Source organism: Anopheles coustani, unplaced genomic scaffold (genome assembly GCF_943734705.1).
Source record: "Anopheles coustani unplaced genomic scaffold, idAnoCousDA_361_x.2 scaffold_12_ctg1, whole genome shotgun sequence".
NCBI classification, from domain to species: Eukaryota; Metazoa; Arthropoda; class Insecta; order Diptera; family Culicidae; genus Anopheles; species Anopheles coustani.
In genome coordinates this window covers 540,386-558,513 of record NW_026525384.1, presented here as the reverse complement: position 1 = coordinate 558,513, position 18,128 = coordinate 540,386, and the positions used below count along the sequence as shown (strand labels likewise).

The following is an 18,128-nucleotide window of genomic DNA, read 5'->3' as shown; positions in this document are numbered from 1 at the left end:
CACCAATGTGACATGCCAGGCGGCCAGCGCAATGACAAATCGTCTCGTTTCCCAACCTAACCTAATCTATTATGTACAAGTTATATTTGCAATTCTTTTCAACCACGCACAAAGATCCTGCACATAGTTGGATTGTATCTTCACTTGATCTATTGAGAAAGGGCTGATGCTTGATAACATTACCCACCCATTATTCGTACCATCCCGTTTCCTGCGTCGCTCTGTAGCTAGAGTCAGTCTGCAATATTGTTCAAACGTTATTTCAGCGTCAAACTAGACATTGTTCAGTGTATACACAAATGAATTATTTTAAGATTGGAACGAAACGAATGCCACTGAAGAAACAATTGAAAACGTGGCTTTCAGCATGCACGTCTTTTTCATTTCATTTGCCGATATTACTTTCAACAAGCAGAAATATCTATAAAACTATGAGCAAAAATGCTGAAGGCATGTAAAAATCTAGATTATATATTCTTTGTTAGAAGAACAAGTACTCGAAGCAGCAGGTTTGGTAAACATCTCTATTGAAATAAATCTGAAACGCTAAACCATATGACATTAGCGTCTTTTTAAAGGTGTTGTTCTTTTGACAGTTTCACTTTCATTGCCATATAAGAAATATTGCTATCAAAAAGTAATATTTCTTATTTTTGTATTAAATGGAATCTCATATGGATAAGGTTTCCTCCTCCTCCAGCATCGAGAATATCATGCACGATGGAGGTACAACATATTCCTATTTCGTTTCATAATAATTAATAACACATTCAAAGTGTTATATAATTGAATTTATATGTAAGATGAAGCCGAAGAGTGAAAAATAGAAACTTTCTCAGTTTATAACACAAATTAAATTGTACCGTTTGTTAAATGAATAAGTTTTACATTCTTTTTTTTATACAATATCAATTCGTCATATATGTACATCTAAGAAAAATACAGAGATATCGACTTGTATTTCAAGAAGTGATAAACAAACTAACAATGCGTATACAGAACCTAAATTGATGCATGTATTGTTCAGTTGACCTATATGTTCATACTTTAACTGTTGTGTGTTTTAAACTGTGCTGTTATGTTAAAAATGTGTTATGTAGTACAATCGAAACTTAAGCAGGCTTCAAGATTTATTTAGATTAGGCTACGATCAAAATGTGATTCTTCTTACTACACTTTTCCCTTTTGTGTACGTTAATAGTCAGTCCTCTTGTACTTCGAGGGAGGCTCCGATCTCGGTTGGGATTCAAATCCACGCCATCAAGGTGATCGGGGAACGTAGCCCCGTCCGCGATTGAAATTTAATTTGATTGATTGATTTCATTAAATGATTTGATTTTTGGTACGTTTTGAGTTGATCATTCATAAAATAGATAGCTTTAATCATATCAGACGAACTGCAATAGTCAGCAGTCGAACATCCGGATTTTTCAAAAATACTTCAGAACGCGGGATCAGAAGACCGCAACGTTCTACAGCTATTGTATTCTACGGTGGAAAATGCTGTAGACAGGCTACTTACGATCTGCGAAGCTAAAAATAAAGCTGCCCGAAGTCACATAGTTGGGAAACGCAAAAGCCACTCCGCATGAACCAAATGCCAAACGCATCAACGCAGTAGCAAATTGACCGCACTGAGAAGACATCGCAAGCCACTAGTGTTGATTACAGTGCGTAAGACGTTCCTTGCGCAGCCGCGACGCACGATAAACTTGTTTCCTCTGGTTCCGTTCGTATCAAAGATACTTTTACAAAAGATAGTGAGTGGTCCATACCAACGTTTTGTGAGTTGCTATTATTGTAATTAGAACCATGGGTAGCCATTTTGAAAATATCTGTGAAATAAGAAAAAGTGACCAGCTGGGAAGGTAAGAAACAACCAAACTTCTGCGAACTACTTGACATAAAGACGAGATATGCAACTTAATCTGTTGCATTGTCTCGTAGATTTTTATCAGCGAAACGACACATTAAGCCTGGCGAGATGATTTTATCAGAAGAACCTATTATTGTGGGACCATACTGGGACGCCGATATCAGTTGCCTAAACTGTCTTAGATCGGCAACTAGGACGTGCAAGTAAGTAGGCAATAGAAAATCATAAACAGATTTGATTCTAATGTTTCCCCCTTTGAAAATAGAAGATGTCTTAAAGCACCTTTGTGCCGCGATTGTTCCGGGCATGATGCAGCGGAATGCAATTTTTACGAGCAAGCCACCAATTTGAGCAAAAATTTCCTCTTTGATCACTTCAACACAGTAACTCCTATACGGTGCCTGTTACTCTACCGACGAGATAAGGCAAAGTTCCAGCAAATGATGGAAATGGAATCGCATTGTGAAAAACGAAAGGGTACTGAAATATGGAATATTCACCAACAGTATGTCGTCGAACCGTTAATGTGCGAAGCGGCATTTCACGCTCTCGATGATCTTGAGATAAATGCAGATCTACTGCAACAGATCTGCGGGATTTTGGATGTAAATACTTTCGAAATACGAGGAAACATGGACAGCCAAGGCGTGCAAATGAACAATCTGGCAAGAGGTTTGTACCCTTGCACGTCGCTGATGACACACAACTGCCAAACGAACACGCTGATAGCTGTCGATGGTATGTCGAAATTAAGATTGTATGCTTCGGTGTCCATCAATGCCGGAGATTTGCTGTACTACAATTATACCCGGGTGTTGTTCGTATGTTCTTACTTCACTGAGTAATTTTTGTCATCATTGAGATTGATTTTACTATTTAACTATTTCATTTCAAATTAGAGTACATTCGAACGACAAACGCATCTTGAAAAGGGAAAATATTTTATTTGCACGTGTTCGCGATGCAAAGATCCTACTGAATTTGGAACACATCTCAGCTCAATTAAATGTACCGAGTGTAATACAGGACTTTGTTTGTTCTACGATCAAGTGTGAGTTACTTTTCTCTATTCTTTATTCCCGGTAGACATGACACTGAATTCATTTTTACTTTCAGCCCAAAATGGGAGTGCAATGTTTGCGGTTATCAAATGGCAAGAGAATACGTGAATCGAGTGATGTGCGAAGCCAGGGAAGATGTTTCAAGTTGTGGTAAGTAGGAAGCCCATACAAAAACATTTATGTGCTGCAAAAATATATATATATATATTTTTTTAAGCTTTAGATATTCGAATTCTGGAGAAAGTTATAGGAAAACATTCTAAGACACTAAATCCGCATCATTCGCTGGTTCTCGAGGCAAAGCAAAGTTTGGCCGGCGAGTTGCGAAGCCTGTGCATGTCATACGACACGCAAAACGTTCCACGGCAAGCATTGAAGCGTAGACTTGAACTGTGCGAAGAAATGTTAACAATATTGCGAGTTCTTGATCCTGGCATTTCACGGCTAACAGGAATCGCTCTATACGAATACCAAGCAGCATTGGTCGAGCTATCCCGCAGGAACCACGATACCGGAGAGATTACGACTCTCGATTTACAGGTTGGTATAATAGTACACTGTACGATTTCATTTATTTTTTTGTTTTATTTATTTTATTCAGACAAGCTTGAAAACAGCTGAAAGTGCCTTAAAGGAAGCAATCAGTATGCTATTATTTGAACATCCAACCACACCAGAGGGGCACCTCACGAAGAAAGCTATGTGTGAATTAAAAACGCTTCGAGAAGATGTTCAAAACGTGCAAGCAATGATAGAAGACGAACAAACGCTCCAAAAATATTGCTTTAAGGGAACCAGCATTGTGAAGAAGTATAAGAAGTAGATTCACATAACATTGATGTCTATGATATTCAGAATATTTTCCAAAATAAGCGATCTGTTTCGACAAGCTGGTGGGCGGCAGTAAACACACTCGTGCAGAAGGTTGTGCAAAGATGCAGCGGGGTCGTCCTCTGACAATGTAGGGTCATCGGGCAGCTTTGAGCGGGAACCGTTCAGGAGGCCTTTCAATGAGTTTCCATTCGTATCTTCCAATAGTAGCTAAAATGAAACATAAAATGGCCTGCAATAACATTCATAAATCGATGAAAGGCAATAATTGAAAAAATAAAAAATATGCAAACTTATATAGCAAACTATAAAACCACTTTACGCAAAATGCTATAGTATATTGATATCGAAAAACAAAAAAATGTAATTTATCAGGTCGGTTTTCTCCCATAAATGTTCTATAGATTTAACTGGAATGTAGTTGAAGGCTTTAATTCAGACACCGAATTTTGTTTTTTCAATTTAAAAGTGACTTACCTGGCATATCGCAAACAAATTAAGATCACTATTGCGATAACGACAAATGTCTGCTTGAACATATGCGAAACATCCAACACAGTCGATTTTTGTGTGTACGTGATAATTGTAATCATGAGTAATTCCATCAGCCAAACTGTCCACCATTATGAGGTTATCCAAATCCACGAACGAAACGAACATTTCACTGGAATTGTTGCCAAACCTTACGACAACGTTATCTGGGTTTAAATCTGTTAGCAAGAATCTAACAACACAAATTCAGGAAAAAAACAAAACAAAACAAAGAAAACATTATTTTTGAGATCACCTTTAAAGTATCAGTCATAGTATGCTCATACCGAAATCCGTTGATCCCCACTGTGAAACTGATAGCCGCTTTGATTAATTCGCGAGCAATCAACATGCGAATCAAGAGAGGATAGTCATAGAAGATGCTCAGGGGTTCTCCATCATAACTTTCTATTGTGTTGAATCCGAAGGAATAGAGCAATTTTGGAACCGGGAAAAAATCTGAGCCCACTGACATGAGCGTCAACAGAAGCGGTTGTACATTTGTGCGAATGATTAAAAGTTTTAACAAATTATTCATTTTTGGTTCGACTGTCTCCAGGAACCGTTGTAATGATTGCTCCTTATTGCTGCTAGGGCAAATTACACATCCGTCAACACGAGATTCCTCTAGTATCGATGTTTTCAAAAATTCTGTTGCTTTGTCATCATTTCCTTCATCTGTCCAACTGCAATCAGACGATGATCGAATTTTACAAAATTTACGGAGTAATTGTTCAATTGTAGAATCTCGATTCAATCGCTTCAAGACAGCTAATGAACTGTATCCAGCAAATGTACCAAATTGTGCATTATGTGCGTTAGCCAGGTTGTTCACTATATTTGACCAGCTACCGCTGAGTGGAGTAAAGAAAATTTCATCGCATTTTGGCAAATTTGGAAAACATTCAGGACAAAGCTTCCTGGTATCGTATTCGCAAATCTCTCGAAAATATTCTTCAGTAGACTTTTTACCTTCTGGCACAAACCGCAAAGTTATGATAACAAACAACAGGAAGTAGTAAGGATTGCTACAGTGTAACATAGTTTAGGATGTGAGTGAGGCAACAACTGTGAAAAAATAGGGGAAAAAACATCTTCAGTTAATTCAGAACATTAAAATATTTAAGGCAATGTAGTTTCACAAGAATAAGTATCACCCGAATACATAAAACTGGAGCAACAATAAAAGCTCCGACATCTTAAACGCTTTATTTTGTCCTCTTATTGTTCAGTTTCTTTAAGTTGATAAATGAAATATTTAGTTTCCCGAATTATCCCCCGATTAACTCGGGGTCCACACTACAGCGCGACGTCGCCTGACAGGAGCTCCATATAAAAAAAACCTTGCGGGATGTCGCGTGAATCGCGCTATGTTTTTTTTGCATGGAGTTCAGCGCCTGTCAGGCGACGTCGCGTTACGCGACGGTGCAGTCTGGAAAGCGTGTAACTCGGGGTCCACACTACAGCGCGACGTCCCGTCACGAAACGCGACGTCGCCTGACAGGCGGCCGAGCAACATACTCGGGGTCCACACTGCAGCGCGACGTCCCGTTTCAAAAGTAGCCCAGTTTCGGCAGAACAATCGCGCAAGCCAAGCGCGACAGAGGTAGGGGAGTATGTGGAAATATGTATCACATTGAAGCGCAAACTCGGCTAAAATTTTTTGTTGAATTTTGAGGTAGTAATGAATGATATTTCTTTAGCTACGTATTTTATGCACCCTCACTCAGGGTTGGCACTTCTACATTTGAAATTCACTGAGAAAACCACCCAAAATAACCATCGACGATATTTTGCCCCACCGTAGGAGGTATATATTTCTCCATCATCTCCTACTTATTGAGAGCAGTTTGTTTACGTTTCGGCACCTGAAAACACTTTGGTAAAATTATCAACAAAACCTGAGTTTCATAACTGAATTACATTTGTGAAGCCTAGAAATAAGTAGTACAACGAAAAATCCGATGTTTCGTGGAGAATGTTGCTCGTTTTGTTCGCGTTTGTGATTCGGTTTATTTACGTTTTGTCCAGCTGTCGGCTTGTTTTCGTTTCGAATTTACATTTGACAAGGGCTAGCGCGACGTCTCGTTTTTCGCTGTTTCTACACTAGTGCGAATTGTGCGACTTTTTTTTGTATGGAGTTCTGCCGCCTGTCAGGCGACATCGCGTTTTGTGACGGGACGTCGCGCTGTAGTGTGGACCCCGAGATACAAAAAAAATGTCGCACAAATCGCGCTAGTGTAGAAACAGCGAAAAACGCGACGTAGCGCTAGCTCTTGTCACTCGGGGTCCACACTACAGCGCGACGTCCCGTCACAAAACGCGACGTCGCCTGACAGGAGCTGAACTCCATATAAGTCACCTTCTATATTTAAACACCTTGTCGTCGCGCTAGCTCTTGACAAACGTCAATTCGAAACGTAAACAAACCGACAGCTGGACAAAACGTAAACAAACCGAATCACAAACGCGAACAAAACGAGCAATATTCTCCACGAAACATCGGATTTTTCGTTGTACTACTTATTTCTAGCCTTCACAAATGTAATTCAGTAATGAAACTCCGTTTTAATTGATATTTTCACCAAAGTTTTTTCGGGTGCCGAAACGTAAACAAACTGCACTCAACAAGTAGGAGATGACGGAGAAATATATACCTCCTACGGTGGGGCAAAATATCGTCGATGGTTATTTTAGGTAGTTTTCTCAGTGAATTTAAAATGTAGAAGCGCCAAACTCACTCAGGGTGCATAAAATACGTAGCTTAACAAATATCATGCATTACTACCTCAAAATTCAACAAAAAATTTTAGCCGAGTTTGCGCCCCTATGTGATACATATTTCCACATTCTCCCCTACCTCTGTCGCGCTTGGCTTGCGCGATTGTTCTGCCGAAACTGGGCTACTTTTGAAACGGGACGTCGCGCTGCAGTGTGGACCCTGAGTCAAATGTCAATTTGAAACGAAAACAAACCGACAGCTGGACAAAACGTAATCAAACCGAATCACAAACGCGAACAAAACGAGCAATATTCTTCACGAAACATCGGATTTTTCGTTGTACTACTTACTTTTAGGCTTCACAATTGTTATTCAGTTATCAAACTCCGTTTTAATTGATATTTTTACCAAAGTTTTTTCGGGTGCCGAAACGTAAACAAACTGCCCTATGTAGTTCCAGCAAGAGTCCCAGCAAGCTGCCATGGAAAAACTTGCTGGTACTACATGACAGCTGCAAAAAATTTGTTTTTTTGTCAACGGGGTGCTCTTCAACAAGTAGGAGATGATGTGGAAATATATACTTCCTACGTCGGGTCAAAATATCGTCATTGTTTGTTTAAGTTAGTTTTCTCAGTGAATTTCAAATGTAGAAGCGCCAAACTCACTCAGGGTTTTATGCACCCTGAGTGAGTTTGGCGCTTCCACATGTGAAATTCACTGAGAAAACAAACTTAAACAAACAACGACGATATTTTGGCCCGCCGTAGGAGGTATATATTTCTCCGTCATCTCCTACTTGTTGAAGAGCAGTTTGTTTACGTTTCGGCACCCGAAAAAACTTTGGTAAAAATATAAATTGAAACGGAGTTTCATAACTGAATTACATTTGTGAAAGCTAGAAATAAGTAGTACAACGAAAAATCCGATGTTTCGTGGAGAATATTGCTCATTTTGTACGCGTTTGTGTTTCGGTTTGTTTACGTTTTGTCCAGCTGTCGGCTTGTTTTCGTTTCGAATTGACATTTGACAAGAGCTAGCGTGACTCGGGGTCCACACTGCAGCGCGACGTCCCGTTTCAAAAGTAGCCCAGTTTCGGCAGAACAATCGCGCAAGCCAAGCGCGACAGAGGTAGGGGAGTATGTGGAAATATGTATCACATTGGGGCGCAAACTCGGCTAAAATTTTTTATTGAATTTTGAGGTAGTAATGCATGATATTTGTTTCGCTACGTATTTTATGCACCCTGAGTGAGTTTGGCGCTTCCACATTTGAAATTCACTGAGAAAACAAACTTAAACAGGCAACGACGATATTTTGGCCCACCGTAGGAAGTATATATTTCTCCGTCATCTCCTACTTGTTGAAGAGCAGTTTGTTTACGTTTCGGCACCCGAAAAACTAGGTAAAAATATGAATTAAAACGAAGTTTGATAACTGAATTACATTTGTGAAGCCTAAAAATAAGTAGTACAACGAAAAATCCCATGTTTCGTGAAGAATATTGCTCGTTTTGTTCTTCTTCTTCTTCTTCACTTCGTCGAGGGTTTACTCCAGTACGGCTATTGAATCCAGCTTCCTGGGCCTTCGCAAGCTAACCTGGAGACATAGACCTCTTTAGGTTAAGGACTGGCAACTAAAGGCCATATGTCCTGATTTTCTGTGGTTTTCGATTTTCTGTAGGCGTCGCCTTTTGACTGCCACCATGCGGCCAGGAGCACTGCTAGCCAACCACGCTAGTGCGCAGTCAAAATGCGGCTGTTCACCCGCCGTAACGAAAGGAATATTTCCTTCCGTTTGTCAGATCGCACGAAACTCGTGATCCGCTTGATTACTCAAACAGCACGAGATGTGCGTCGGCTAGGATTTCTCTGACTTGAGCTCCAGCTCGGCGGCACCACGCGGCCGTGCCTAAGATAACCTTACTTTTCAGCTAACCCTTTCAGGAACCTCGTGCACTGCTAACCATCCGCTCTGATGCGACGCCGAACTGGAACTGCTCGTTTTGTTCGCGTTTGTGATTCGGTTTGTTTACGTTTTGTCCAGCTGTCGGTTTGTTTACGTTTCGAATTGACGTTTGTCAAGAGCTAGCACGACGTCGCGTTTTTCGCTGTTTCTACACTAGCGCGATTTGTGCGACATTTTTTTTGTATGGAGTTCGGCCGCCTGTCAGGCGACGTCGCGTTTCATGACGGGACGTCGCGCTGTAGTGTGGACCCCGAGGTAGACGTTAAGCAAGCCGTAGACGTTGCGAACTTGTACGCGAGAACAATTTGACAACCAGGCATTGCCTATGTTAAGGAAAGGAAAGGAAGATATCCTCTTACTCGGGGTCCACACTGCAGAGCTACGTCCCGTTTCAAAAGTAGCCCAGTTTCGGCAGAACACTCGCGCAAGCCAAGCGCGACAGAGGTAGGAGAGTATGTGGAAATATGTATCACATTGGGGCGCAAACTCGGCTAAATTTTTTTATTAAATTTTGAGGTAGTAATGCATGATATTTGTTTAGCTACGTATTTTATGCACCCTGAGTGAGTTTGGCGCTTCCACATTTGAAATTCACTGAGAAAACAAACTTAAACAAACAACGACGATATTTTGGCCCGCCGTAGGAAGTATATAGTTATGTGAAACACAAGAAGGCAATGCGCCACGCGCGAACTAGCGGCCACAACGCTACGCGCGAGCCAGCGGCCACAACACCACGCGCGAGCAACTGGACACCAGCATGGAATCGTGGGAACGGACGCTTCCGGACACCAGCAGCCAGACGCATCGTCAGCGCAATCGGCGCGGCCAACGTAGCCGTACTATTTCCAATAAAGCAGTCTTCAGTCTTTAGTCGTCCAAGCTCGGACCAACATCGTTAAATAAATAGTTCATTTTTTTAAAAATCCGAAAGGAAAGTTATCCTATAACTATATATTTCTCCGTCATCTCCTACTTATTGAAGAGCAGTTTGTTTACGTTTCGGCACCCGAAAAAACCTGGTAAAAATATCAATCAAAACGGAGTTTGATAACTGAATTACATTTGTGAAGCCTAAAAATAAGTAGTACAACGAAAAATCCCATGTTTCGTGAAGAATATTGCTCGTTTTGTTCTTCTTCTTCTTCTTCACTTCGTCGAGGGTTTACTCCAGTACGGCTATTGAATCCAGCTTCCTGGGCCTTCGCAAGCTAACCTGGAGACATAGACCTCTTTAGGTTAAGGACTGGCAACTAAAGGCCATATGTCCTGATTTTCTGTGGTTTTCGATTTTCTGTAGGCGTCGCCTTTTGACTGCCACCATGCGGCCAGGAGCACTGCTAGCCAACCACGCTAGTGCGCAGTCAAAATGCGGCTGTTCACCCGCCGTAACGAAAGGAATATTTCCTTCCGTTTGTCAGATCGCACGAAACTCGTGATCCGCTTGATTACTCAAACAGCACGAGATGTGCGTCGGCTAGGATTTCTCTGACTTGAGCTCCAGCTCGGCGGCACCACGCGGCCGTGCCTAAGATAACCTTACTTTTCAGCTAACCCTTTCAGGAACCTCGTGCACTGCTAACCATCCGCTCTGATGCGACGCCGAACTGGAACTGCTCGTTTTGTTCGCGTTTGTGATTCGGTTTGTTTACGTTTTGTCCAGCTGTCGGTTTGTTTACGTTTCGAATTGACGTTTGTCAAGAGCTAGCGCGACGTCGCGTTTTTCGCTGTTTCCACACTAGCGCGATTTGTGCGACATTTTTTTTGTATCTCGGGGTCCACACTACAGCGCGACGTTCCGTCACAAAACGCGACGTCGCCTGACAGGCGGCAGAACTCCATACAAAAAAAATGTCGCACAAATCGCGCTAGTGTAGAAACAGCGAAAAACGCGACGTCGCGCTAGCTCTTGTCAAATGTCAATTCGAAACGAAAACAAGCCGACAGCTGGACAAAACGTAAACAAACCGAAACACAAACGCGAACAAAATGAGCAATATTCTCCACGAAACATCGGATTTTTCGTTTTATCATGTAGAGTCTGGGTGCGGTGAACAATTTATAACGAGTCAATCCGAAGCCGAAGGTTTAACAAATAGAACAGTTATAATAATAATAAGCCGAAGGTCCGAAGTACGTCTCTCTTGTTCGAAGGCACACTCAAGAGTGTTCAGTTTATTCCTCCACGTTTGTTTGACAGTTTCATCGCTGGTGGTGGACGCAGCCACTTATATGACAGGTGCATGACAGCTGGTGGTCGCAGCCACCATCATGACAGATAACTTATAAGAACCTTATGATAACGGTCGGACGTTACAATCACTTATTTCTAGCCTTCACAAATGTAATTCAGTTATCAAACTCCGTTTTAATTGATATTTTTACCAAAGTTTTTTCGGGTGCCGAAACGTAAACAAACTGCTCTTCAACAAGTAGGAGATGATGTGGAAATATATACTTCCTACGGTGGGCCAAAATATCGTCGTTGTTTGTTTAAGTTTGTTTTCTCAGTGAATTTAAAATGTGGAAGTGCCAAACTCAGTTCCAGTTCGGCGTCGCATCAGAGCGGATGGTTAGCAGTGCTCAAGTTTCCTGAAAGGGTTAGCGGAAAAGTAAGGTTACGGCACGAGCGCGTGGTCACCCCGAGCTGGAGCTCAGGTCAGAAAAATCCTAGCTGCCGCACATCTCGTTCTGTTTGAGTCAATCAAGCGGACCACGAGTTCTTGTGTCCTGACAACGGAAGGAATTATCCCTCCCGTGGCCGGCGGGTGGACATATGGCTATTATTAGCCGGTCCTAAAGGACGAGCCCCTTCATAGGAGTTCGGACAGAGTCGGTACGCCTCTGATTACGAGTAAGGGAACAAACGTTCGACTTAGCGTAGGAGGATATACCCCGACTCGCATAGCGAAAGAAGAAGAAGAAGAAGTGCCAAACTCACTCAGGGTGCATAAAATACGTAGCTAAACAAATATCATGCATTACTACCTCAAAATTCAATAAAAAATTTTAGCCGAGTTTGCGCCCCTATTTGATACATATTTCCACATACTCGTATGATTGCGTAGCTGAATATTAACAGTCCACGCAACTGTGGACATGCTCGTAGGTCGAAATTAACGAATTAATGTATCGCCTATTGCATACATTCAGGTATATCGTCATACAAGAGGTATAACCACGACCGAAAAAATATGCCGGGGCCTCATTTACTCTTTAACTCAATTAAAATCATGCTGCATACCTTACGTCTAGTTTCATAGAATAGGTCTATTTCTTGAGTAAACATTTGTGCTTCACACACCCCAAAAGTCCATTGTGCTCCGAATACCTTACCAGATCAGTGTGTAATAGTACAACGGTGTGTCAAGTGTTTACCAGTGGACGATTAAACCAACACACGCAAATGTTCTAACGCGTGCTATAGAATTTTTTCTGTTAAGATCGCTCTGCTACGCCGACAGTGTATTTGCGTTGTCACGACGATTGGATACCGTGAGCAGAGCAGACGTTCAATTGCAGCAAATCTATGTCCACTTCGCTGGATTCTGGCCTGGTCAGTTATGTTCAGTTCAGTTCTGGTGAACTTTGGTGCTCTATAAATTTGTTTTACCGGTGGCTCATCCCAAAAATCATATATTTTATGTGTCATTTAACTATGTCCAACATCGGTGTGTGTCCGCTATTGCTATTATTGGAAGCATAAATATTACATTTTAGGGACTTTCCAGAGTTCTCGAAAGTTTACCATCCTAACGCTACACGAAAAGTGTTGTTTTTGTGCCAATGTGTAGTATTACGTAATATGTGTTCTTATTGTGGAACGTTGCTGATTCTGAATAGCAGAAATTACTTGTTAGAGAAAACATTCGATGGGCTAGGTGAATGAGAAGATGACAATTAGTGTTAATTGTTTTTTTTTTTCTTTTTTAGTTTTAAGGCTGAAGGGGTCTTCAGTTTAACAACAAACATTATGAATATAAAGGTAAGTGCAGTATTCATTCCTTATCAGTTCTTATTGCTGAGTTAGCAGATAGTTCCATTCATCATGTTATGAATTATTGAACCAGCAGGCTAACAAATATAATCGGCAAATAACACAAACAATTCCAAAGACTGACAAGTCCAATGAAAGGTCTAACAAGGTTGCGAGCAACAGGGGAAGCATAGCAATGAAACAGGGTTCAAGTTCAAGTTGCACGGGTTTTATTCTGTCTTTGACTCCACACGTTTTGTCTCTTTCCTGCAACATTTATGTATCCTGAAGTTGAAGCCTAACGGGTAGGTGTAAGTTACCTCAGATGGACGGATTGATTTGGTTCGAGATTTAATACATACACCACTGACATGGAATCGTCTGATACAAGAACTGATTACATTATTTTTAAGATGGTGTAGTCATGCGAATAAAAAAAAGAAGAAAAACTGGAAAAGGGTCGATCTACGGAGGCTCGGCTATTGAAAAAGTTGTGCACCAATCAAACCTGTCTTAACACACCACCACAAAAAGACTTAATAGCGTTAGCAATGTGTTGTGTTGTGCCGTTGGACAATGACCTCAAGCAGCCATTGAGATTGTAAATAGAGCGTTTGTATCATTTTTCCTTGAGTAAAGAATGCTATTGTGTTGAAGATGGAATTCACAACACAAGATGCAAACAGACAGTTCAAGGAACATACAATACGATATTTTTTTCATGACCACTTGTTGGGCATTTAAAATAAATACAGCCATGAGGAACACCACCATATATTTTAAATACTAAAAAATATTATTTAGCAAACGAACAAACTATTTACCACCAACTTTATTCTTTAGGGGGTCCGCGACAGCCGAGCGGTAGCGCCGGTTAGAAAATCGGGCCATGAGCGCCAGGGCTTCACCACCTCGACGGCGTGGGTTCGAATCCCAACCGAGACCGGATTCGAACCCACTGAGATCCACTGAGTATCCTAGGGTAAAAGTCTCGTAAGCTCTTGACGGGCAGTCATGACCAACAAAGAATTCCAAATAAGCTACAGAAAGTGAGAAAATATAACAGTAATTTTCTCCACTTGCTATTAAAAATGAGGCATGGTGGATATGGTATATCCATTAACGTGTACCCATGACCGAACAAACTATACGAGTTTGATGCGTACTTCTACCGGTGTAAATTCCGACTAAATTCCTTTATGAAGGGTGCAATATAGTACCCATATGTAAAAGTCCATTAATCTCTCAATAGATACAAACGTATGCACTAATGCATCATTGCTTATTAACGAATGTTTAATTTTGATAGGGTTTTTTAGAGGCATGTGTTCGAATCTCAATCGGACTGGACCATCTTCTGAAAAACTGTAAGTCTAGGAAGGCTGATTGATTAAGCTTGGTCAAGGACAAGACAAAACTGATGAAGAAGGAGGATTGATGTGATAGTTGCGATTTTGATTTCAAGCACTTTAATAATCATTTAATCATTTTGGATGGGGTTGCGTAAGTGCCTTATCTTATCTTTCAATATGTATGTTTTTTCCTTTGATTGGGTGCGTTGGCTTAAACATTAGTTCTTCTATCTTCTATAACTCTTGCGTCAAATTTTTTTAAAAAAATAGTAACAAAAACAACAGATTAATTGATTTGAACTGTGTGTGAATTAATGGAATTGATTTATTTTGCATCATTGTTCATTTGTATTGGCCAAGTTTACGGAAAATGACCCGAAGTTTTTCCATAGCCGATAAAAATATTGATGAGATGGTTTTCAATACCTTTGTTACTTTCCTAACCTAGTGCTCCTTCGTTCGGTTACGAAGTTAATAGAGTAAATCCTAGGTTTAAGACTAGCCTTTTTATTCTTTCGGTCGCAACTGAGGATCGTTGCTAGTAACCAGTTTTGGGTACCTTTTTAATCTTAGTCGATTTATCTTTTCTTTTGATCGTAACGGAATTTTCCGGCAGGCACACCGTGGTCAATGTACATTCTCATACATTCATATACTTTTCATCGAGGCGTAGTGGAGACGCTCTTGTACGAGAGGTCTGATTATCTACGTACACAAAAGGAACAATTTTATTAAGCTATTGGCAGGTAATGGGGCAGGCATGACCATAGATGGTCGTTACGCCAAGAATGAAGTTAATGTGAGTTCTGTTAGATGATCTATGTTGATTTTTCAGAAAAAAAACCAAATAACACAGTTTGACCCACTTCTACTGATATGTACTAATAAACATTAAATATTCTTCTACAATGTAGGAAGCACCAGCCGACGCCATGACAAAAGAACAAAGTGATGAATTTGGGCATCGATTCAACGAGCTACGTAAAAACAAACACCTGGTGGATTGTTCCTTCAGAGTAGGTGACATGATCTTCCATTGCCACAAGTTGATTTTAGCAGCGGCTAGTCCTGTTTTCGAAACAATGTTCTACGGCTCGCTAGCAGAGAAACAAACAGTAAGAATAGAGGACATAAAGCCGAGTGTATTTGAACGGTTGATGGACTACATCTACGCGGGAATAATAGACTTCGAAGAGTTTCAAAATATCGAGGAGCTGCTAGAACTGTACTACTGCGCCGAGAAGTACATGATCGATAGTTTGCACCAACAATGTGTAAGCTACTTCGCCCAGAATATTACACCTCACAACGTTTTGAAAATACTCGATATTGCGTATCGAATGAATCTCGATGATATTATCTATTCGTGTATGTGCGTACTAAAACATTTCCTCAATTCTGGTATGAGCTTAAGCAACATCATTCTAGAAAGCAACCATCATCTTTCAAAAAGCTGCGTCGATCTCATATTGGAAGATAACTATGAAGTAAGGGATAACATTATTTGTATGATTCGAGCTTGGTGCATAACAGAATGCGAGCAGAACCGTCTCAAAGTGAGTAGAGACAGCATCAAGACTGTACTGCAGGGCATCATGCTCCCCGATTCGTTGAAAGATACAATAGTAAGCTGCAACTATACAAATTTTACTCCTATAACGGGCGACAAGTTTGGGTGGATTCCAGTGCAACGAATACATTATAAAGCTGTCCGTCCGTTGATTATTGGTGATGAAATGAACTTCGAGGCCAATATAAGCACCAATCGGTTTATTGTGATAAAATCTTTAAATATCAATAGTCGAATGCTGCCGCAACTAAACGTTACTGATGTACGCCAGGACACGTACACGGAACAGCTGACGGTCGAAATATCCACCAAATGTAACAAGACGCGACAGAAAATATATCAAAAAGATCATCGCATCTGTGATGTTGCATTCAATGGTACCCTGCTGGTGAGCTTGGACGAACAAATAGTCCTCTTTCCTGATATTGTGTACATTGTCCGGCTCAAATGGGGTGCCGACAGTTTAGGATACGAATATCCACGCAGTATATTATCTCCGTACGGGAAAAATAAGCAACTATTGATAAACTTCGGTGAAAACATTTATCTGCAGAACTGGGGTAGCATATTAAATGGGATTGTGTGCGATCTGTACAAATGAATATCTGTATCTTGGAGCTGTGTTTAAACTCGAATACGAATAGGTGTTAACAAGCGACTAGGGGCAGAGCAAACAAACAGAAATAAACGAATTCGCTGATGTTGTCAACTTATTTGCTCTACAATGTCACTTATCAGAAATGTTGGTACTAAATACATTTTTACTAACAGAAAACATCAGTGTAATAAACTTCTTCTTCTTCTTTCGATATGCGAGTCGGGGTATATCCTCCTACGCTAAGTCGAACAATTTGTTCCCTTACACGTAATCAGAGGCGTACCAACTCTGTCCGAACTCCTATGAAGGGGCTCGTCCTTTAGGACCGGCTAATAATAGCCATATGTCCACCCGCCGGCCACGGGAGGGATAATTCCTTCCGTTGTCAGGACACAAGAACTCGTGGTCCGCTTGATTGACTCAAACAGAACGAGATGTGCGGCAGCTAGGATTTGTCTGACCTGAGCTCCAGCTCGGCGTCACCACGCGGTCGTGCCGTAACCTTACTTTTCCGCTAACCCTTTCAGGAAACTTATGCACTGCTAACATCCGCTCTGATGCACTACCGAACTGAAACTGGTGTAATAAACTTACATTTTAGTTTTTGCCAGGATAGAAAACACAGAACTGCCATTACTTTTGGCGCCACTGTCACTAGTAGTGTTGGCAAAATCGGGAATCGGAAGATTCGCTCCCTTCATGATTCTAAAGATTTGATTCGATTGGGATTCGAATCAGATTTGATTTGTTTGACTCGGGGTCCACACTACAGCGCGGCGTCCCATCACGAACCGCGACGTCGCCTGACAGGCGGCCGAACTCCATACAAAAAAAATGTCGCACAAATCAAGGTGTATAAATATAGAAGGTGACTTTATGTCGCTTTGGAAGGGGTGCCATATTTGAGAAGAGTTGTGTCAAAAGCCAAGGTGTATAAATATAGAAGGTGACTTTATGTCGCTTTGGAAGGGGTGCCATATTTGAGAAGAGTTATGTCAAAAGCCTAATCCTTTTCCGATACCCCCTCTCAAAACCCATATGAATACCCCAGAAGTGTTATGTCAAGTCATGAAATGTCATTTTACACTGGACGACTTCACCTTCTAATTTATACACCTTGGTCAAAAGCCCAATCCTTTTATGCCAATCCAATGAATTACAAAGTGTAGCAAAAGTGTCTTGTGAAGATTCAAGTGAGAAATTACATTGTGTATTGAACAATGGAGGGTGAGAACGAATTCAACGAGTTCCTTGAGATATAAAATTCACCAGGTATGTGAAACCAGACGTACAAAAAAGCGCGCGATTTTTAAAATATATACAGCGGTAAACTCCAATGAAAAAAGTACAACAATATGAAACATCAGAAGCGTGATGATTTTCTGCCGTGTCTAGAACGCTCATTTCATTGACAAGTTCCTTTTTGACACTGATCGGTTACGCCCTCCGTGTCAAGTTACAGCGTGATGCTGATCGATAACCCAGTTGACGTTAGAACTTCAATTTTGTTATTGTTTTGAAAGAAGGTGCGATTTAGAAGGAACGTTGCCCCAGTTGTATGTTGGCCTGTCAAACCCTGTATGTCAAGTCATGAAATGTCATTTTACACTGGACGACTTCACCTTCTAATTTATACACCTTGGATA

At 41.0% G+C, this 18,128-nt stretch overlaps 3 protein-coding genes across 3 annotated transcripts; 2 read left to right on the top strand and 1 right to left on the bottom strand.

The window, feature by feature from the left end:
- Nucleotides 1-1,729: 1,729 nt before the first annotated feature.
- Nucleotides 1,730-3,760, top strand: LOC131271241 (SET domain-containing protein SmydA-8-like). The gene is made up of 7 exons (XM_058272643.1): nucleotides 1,730-1,868; nucleotides 1,948-2,079; nucleotides 2,142-2,697; nucleotides 2,776-2,927; nucleotides 2,993-3,087; nucleotides 3,155-3,477; nucleotides 3,539-3,760. The coding sequence occupies exons 1-7, from the start codon at nucleotides 1,813-1,815 to the stop codon at nucleotides 3,758-3,760; spliced, it is 1,536 nt and encodes a 511-aa protein (XP_058128626.1). The 5' UTR covers nucleotides 1,730-1,812.
- On the bottom strand, nucleotides 3,525-17,125 carry LOC131271246 (uncharacterized). Its single transcript, XM_058272653.1, has 3 exons — nucleotides 17,077-17,125; nucleotides 4,246-4,492; nucleotides 3,525-3,978 (listed from the first exon to the last, which is right to left on the bottom strand). The coding sequence occupies exons 2-3, from the start codon at nucleotides 4,426-4,428 to the stop codon at nucleotides 3,763-3,765; spliced, it is 399 nt and encodes a 132-aa protein (XP_058128636.1). The 5' UTR covers nucleotides 4,429-4,492; nucleotides 17,077-17,125; the 3' UTR covers nucleotides 3,525-3,762.
- LOC131271243 (uncharacterized) lies at nucleotides 12,473-16,628 on the top strand. Its single transcript, XM_058272648.1, has 3 exons — nucleotides 12,473-12,542; nucleotides 12,920-12,971; nucleotides 15,229-16,628. The coding sequence occupies exons 2-3, from the start codon at nucleotides 12,960-12,962 to the stop codon at nucleotides 16,483-16,485; spliced, it is 1,269 nt and encodes a 422-aa protein (XP_058128631.1). The 5' UTR covers nucleotides 12,473-12,542; nucleotides 12,920-12,959; the 3' UTR covers nucleotides 16,486-16,628.
- Nucleotides 17,126-18,128: the final 1,003 nt, after the last annotated feature.

What these genes read in the sequence shown, in the direction of transcription:
- LOC131271241 (XM_058272643.1), top strand. Translation starts at nt 1,813, where the DNA reads ATGGGTAGCCATTTTGAAAATATCTGTGAAATAAGAAAAAGTGACCAG. An exon ending in ATTATACCCGGGTGTTGTTC is followed by an intron (nt 2,698 to 2,775) that starts GTATGTTCTTAC and finishes ATTTCAAATTAG; the next exon opens with AGTACATTCGAACGACAAAC. An exon ending in GGAAGATGTTTCAAGTTGTG is followed by an intron (nt 3,088 to 3,154) that starts GTAAGTAGGAAG and finishes TATTTTTTTAAG; the next exon opens with CTTTAGATATTCGAATTCTG.
- LOC131271246 (XM_058272653.1), bottom strand. Translation starts at nt 4,428, where the DNA reads ATGTTCGTTTCGTTCGTGGATTTGGATAACCTCATAATGGTGGACAGT. An exon ending in ATTTGTTTGCGATATGCCAG is followed by an intron (nt 3,979 to 4,245) that starts GTAAGTCACTTT and finishes GTTTCATTTTAG; the next exon opens with CTACTATTGGAAGATACGAA.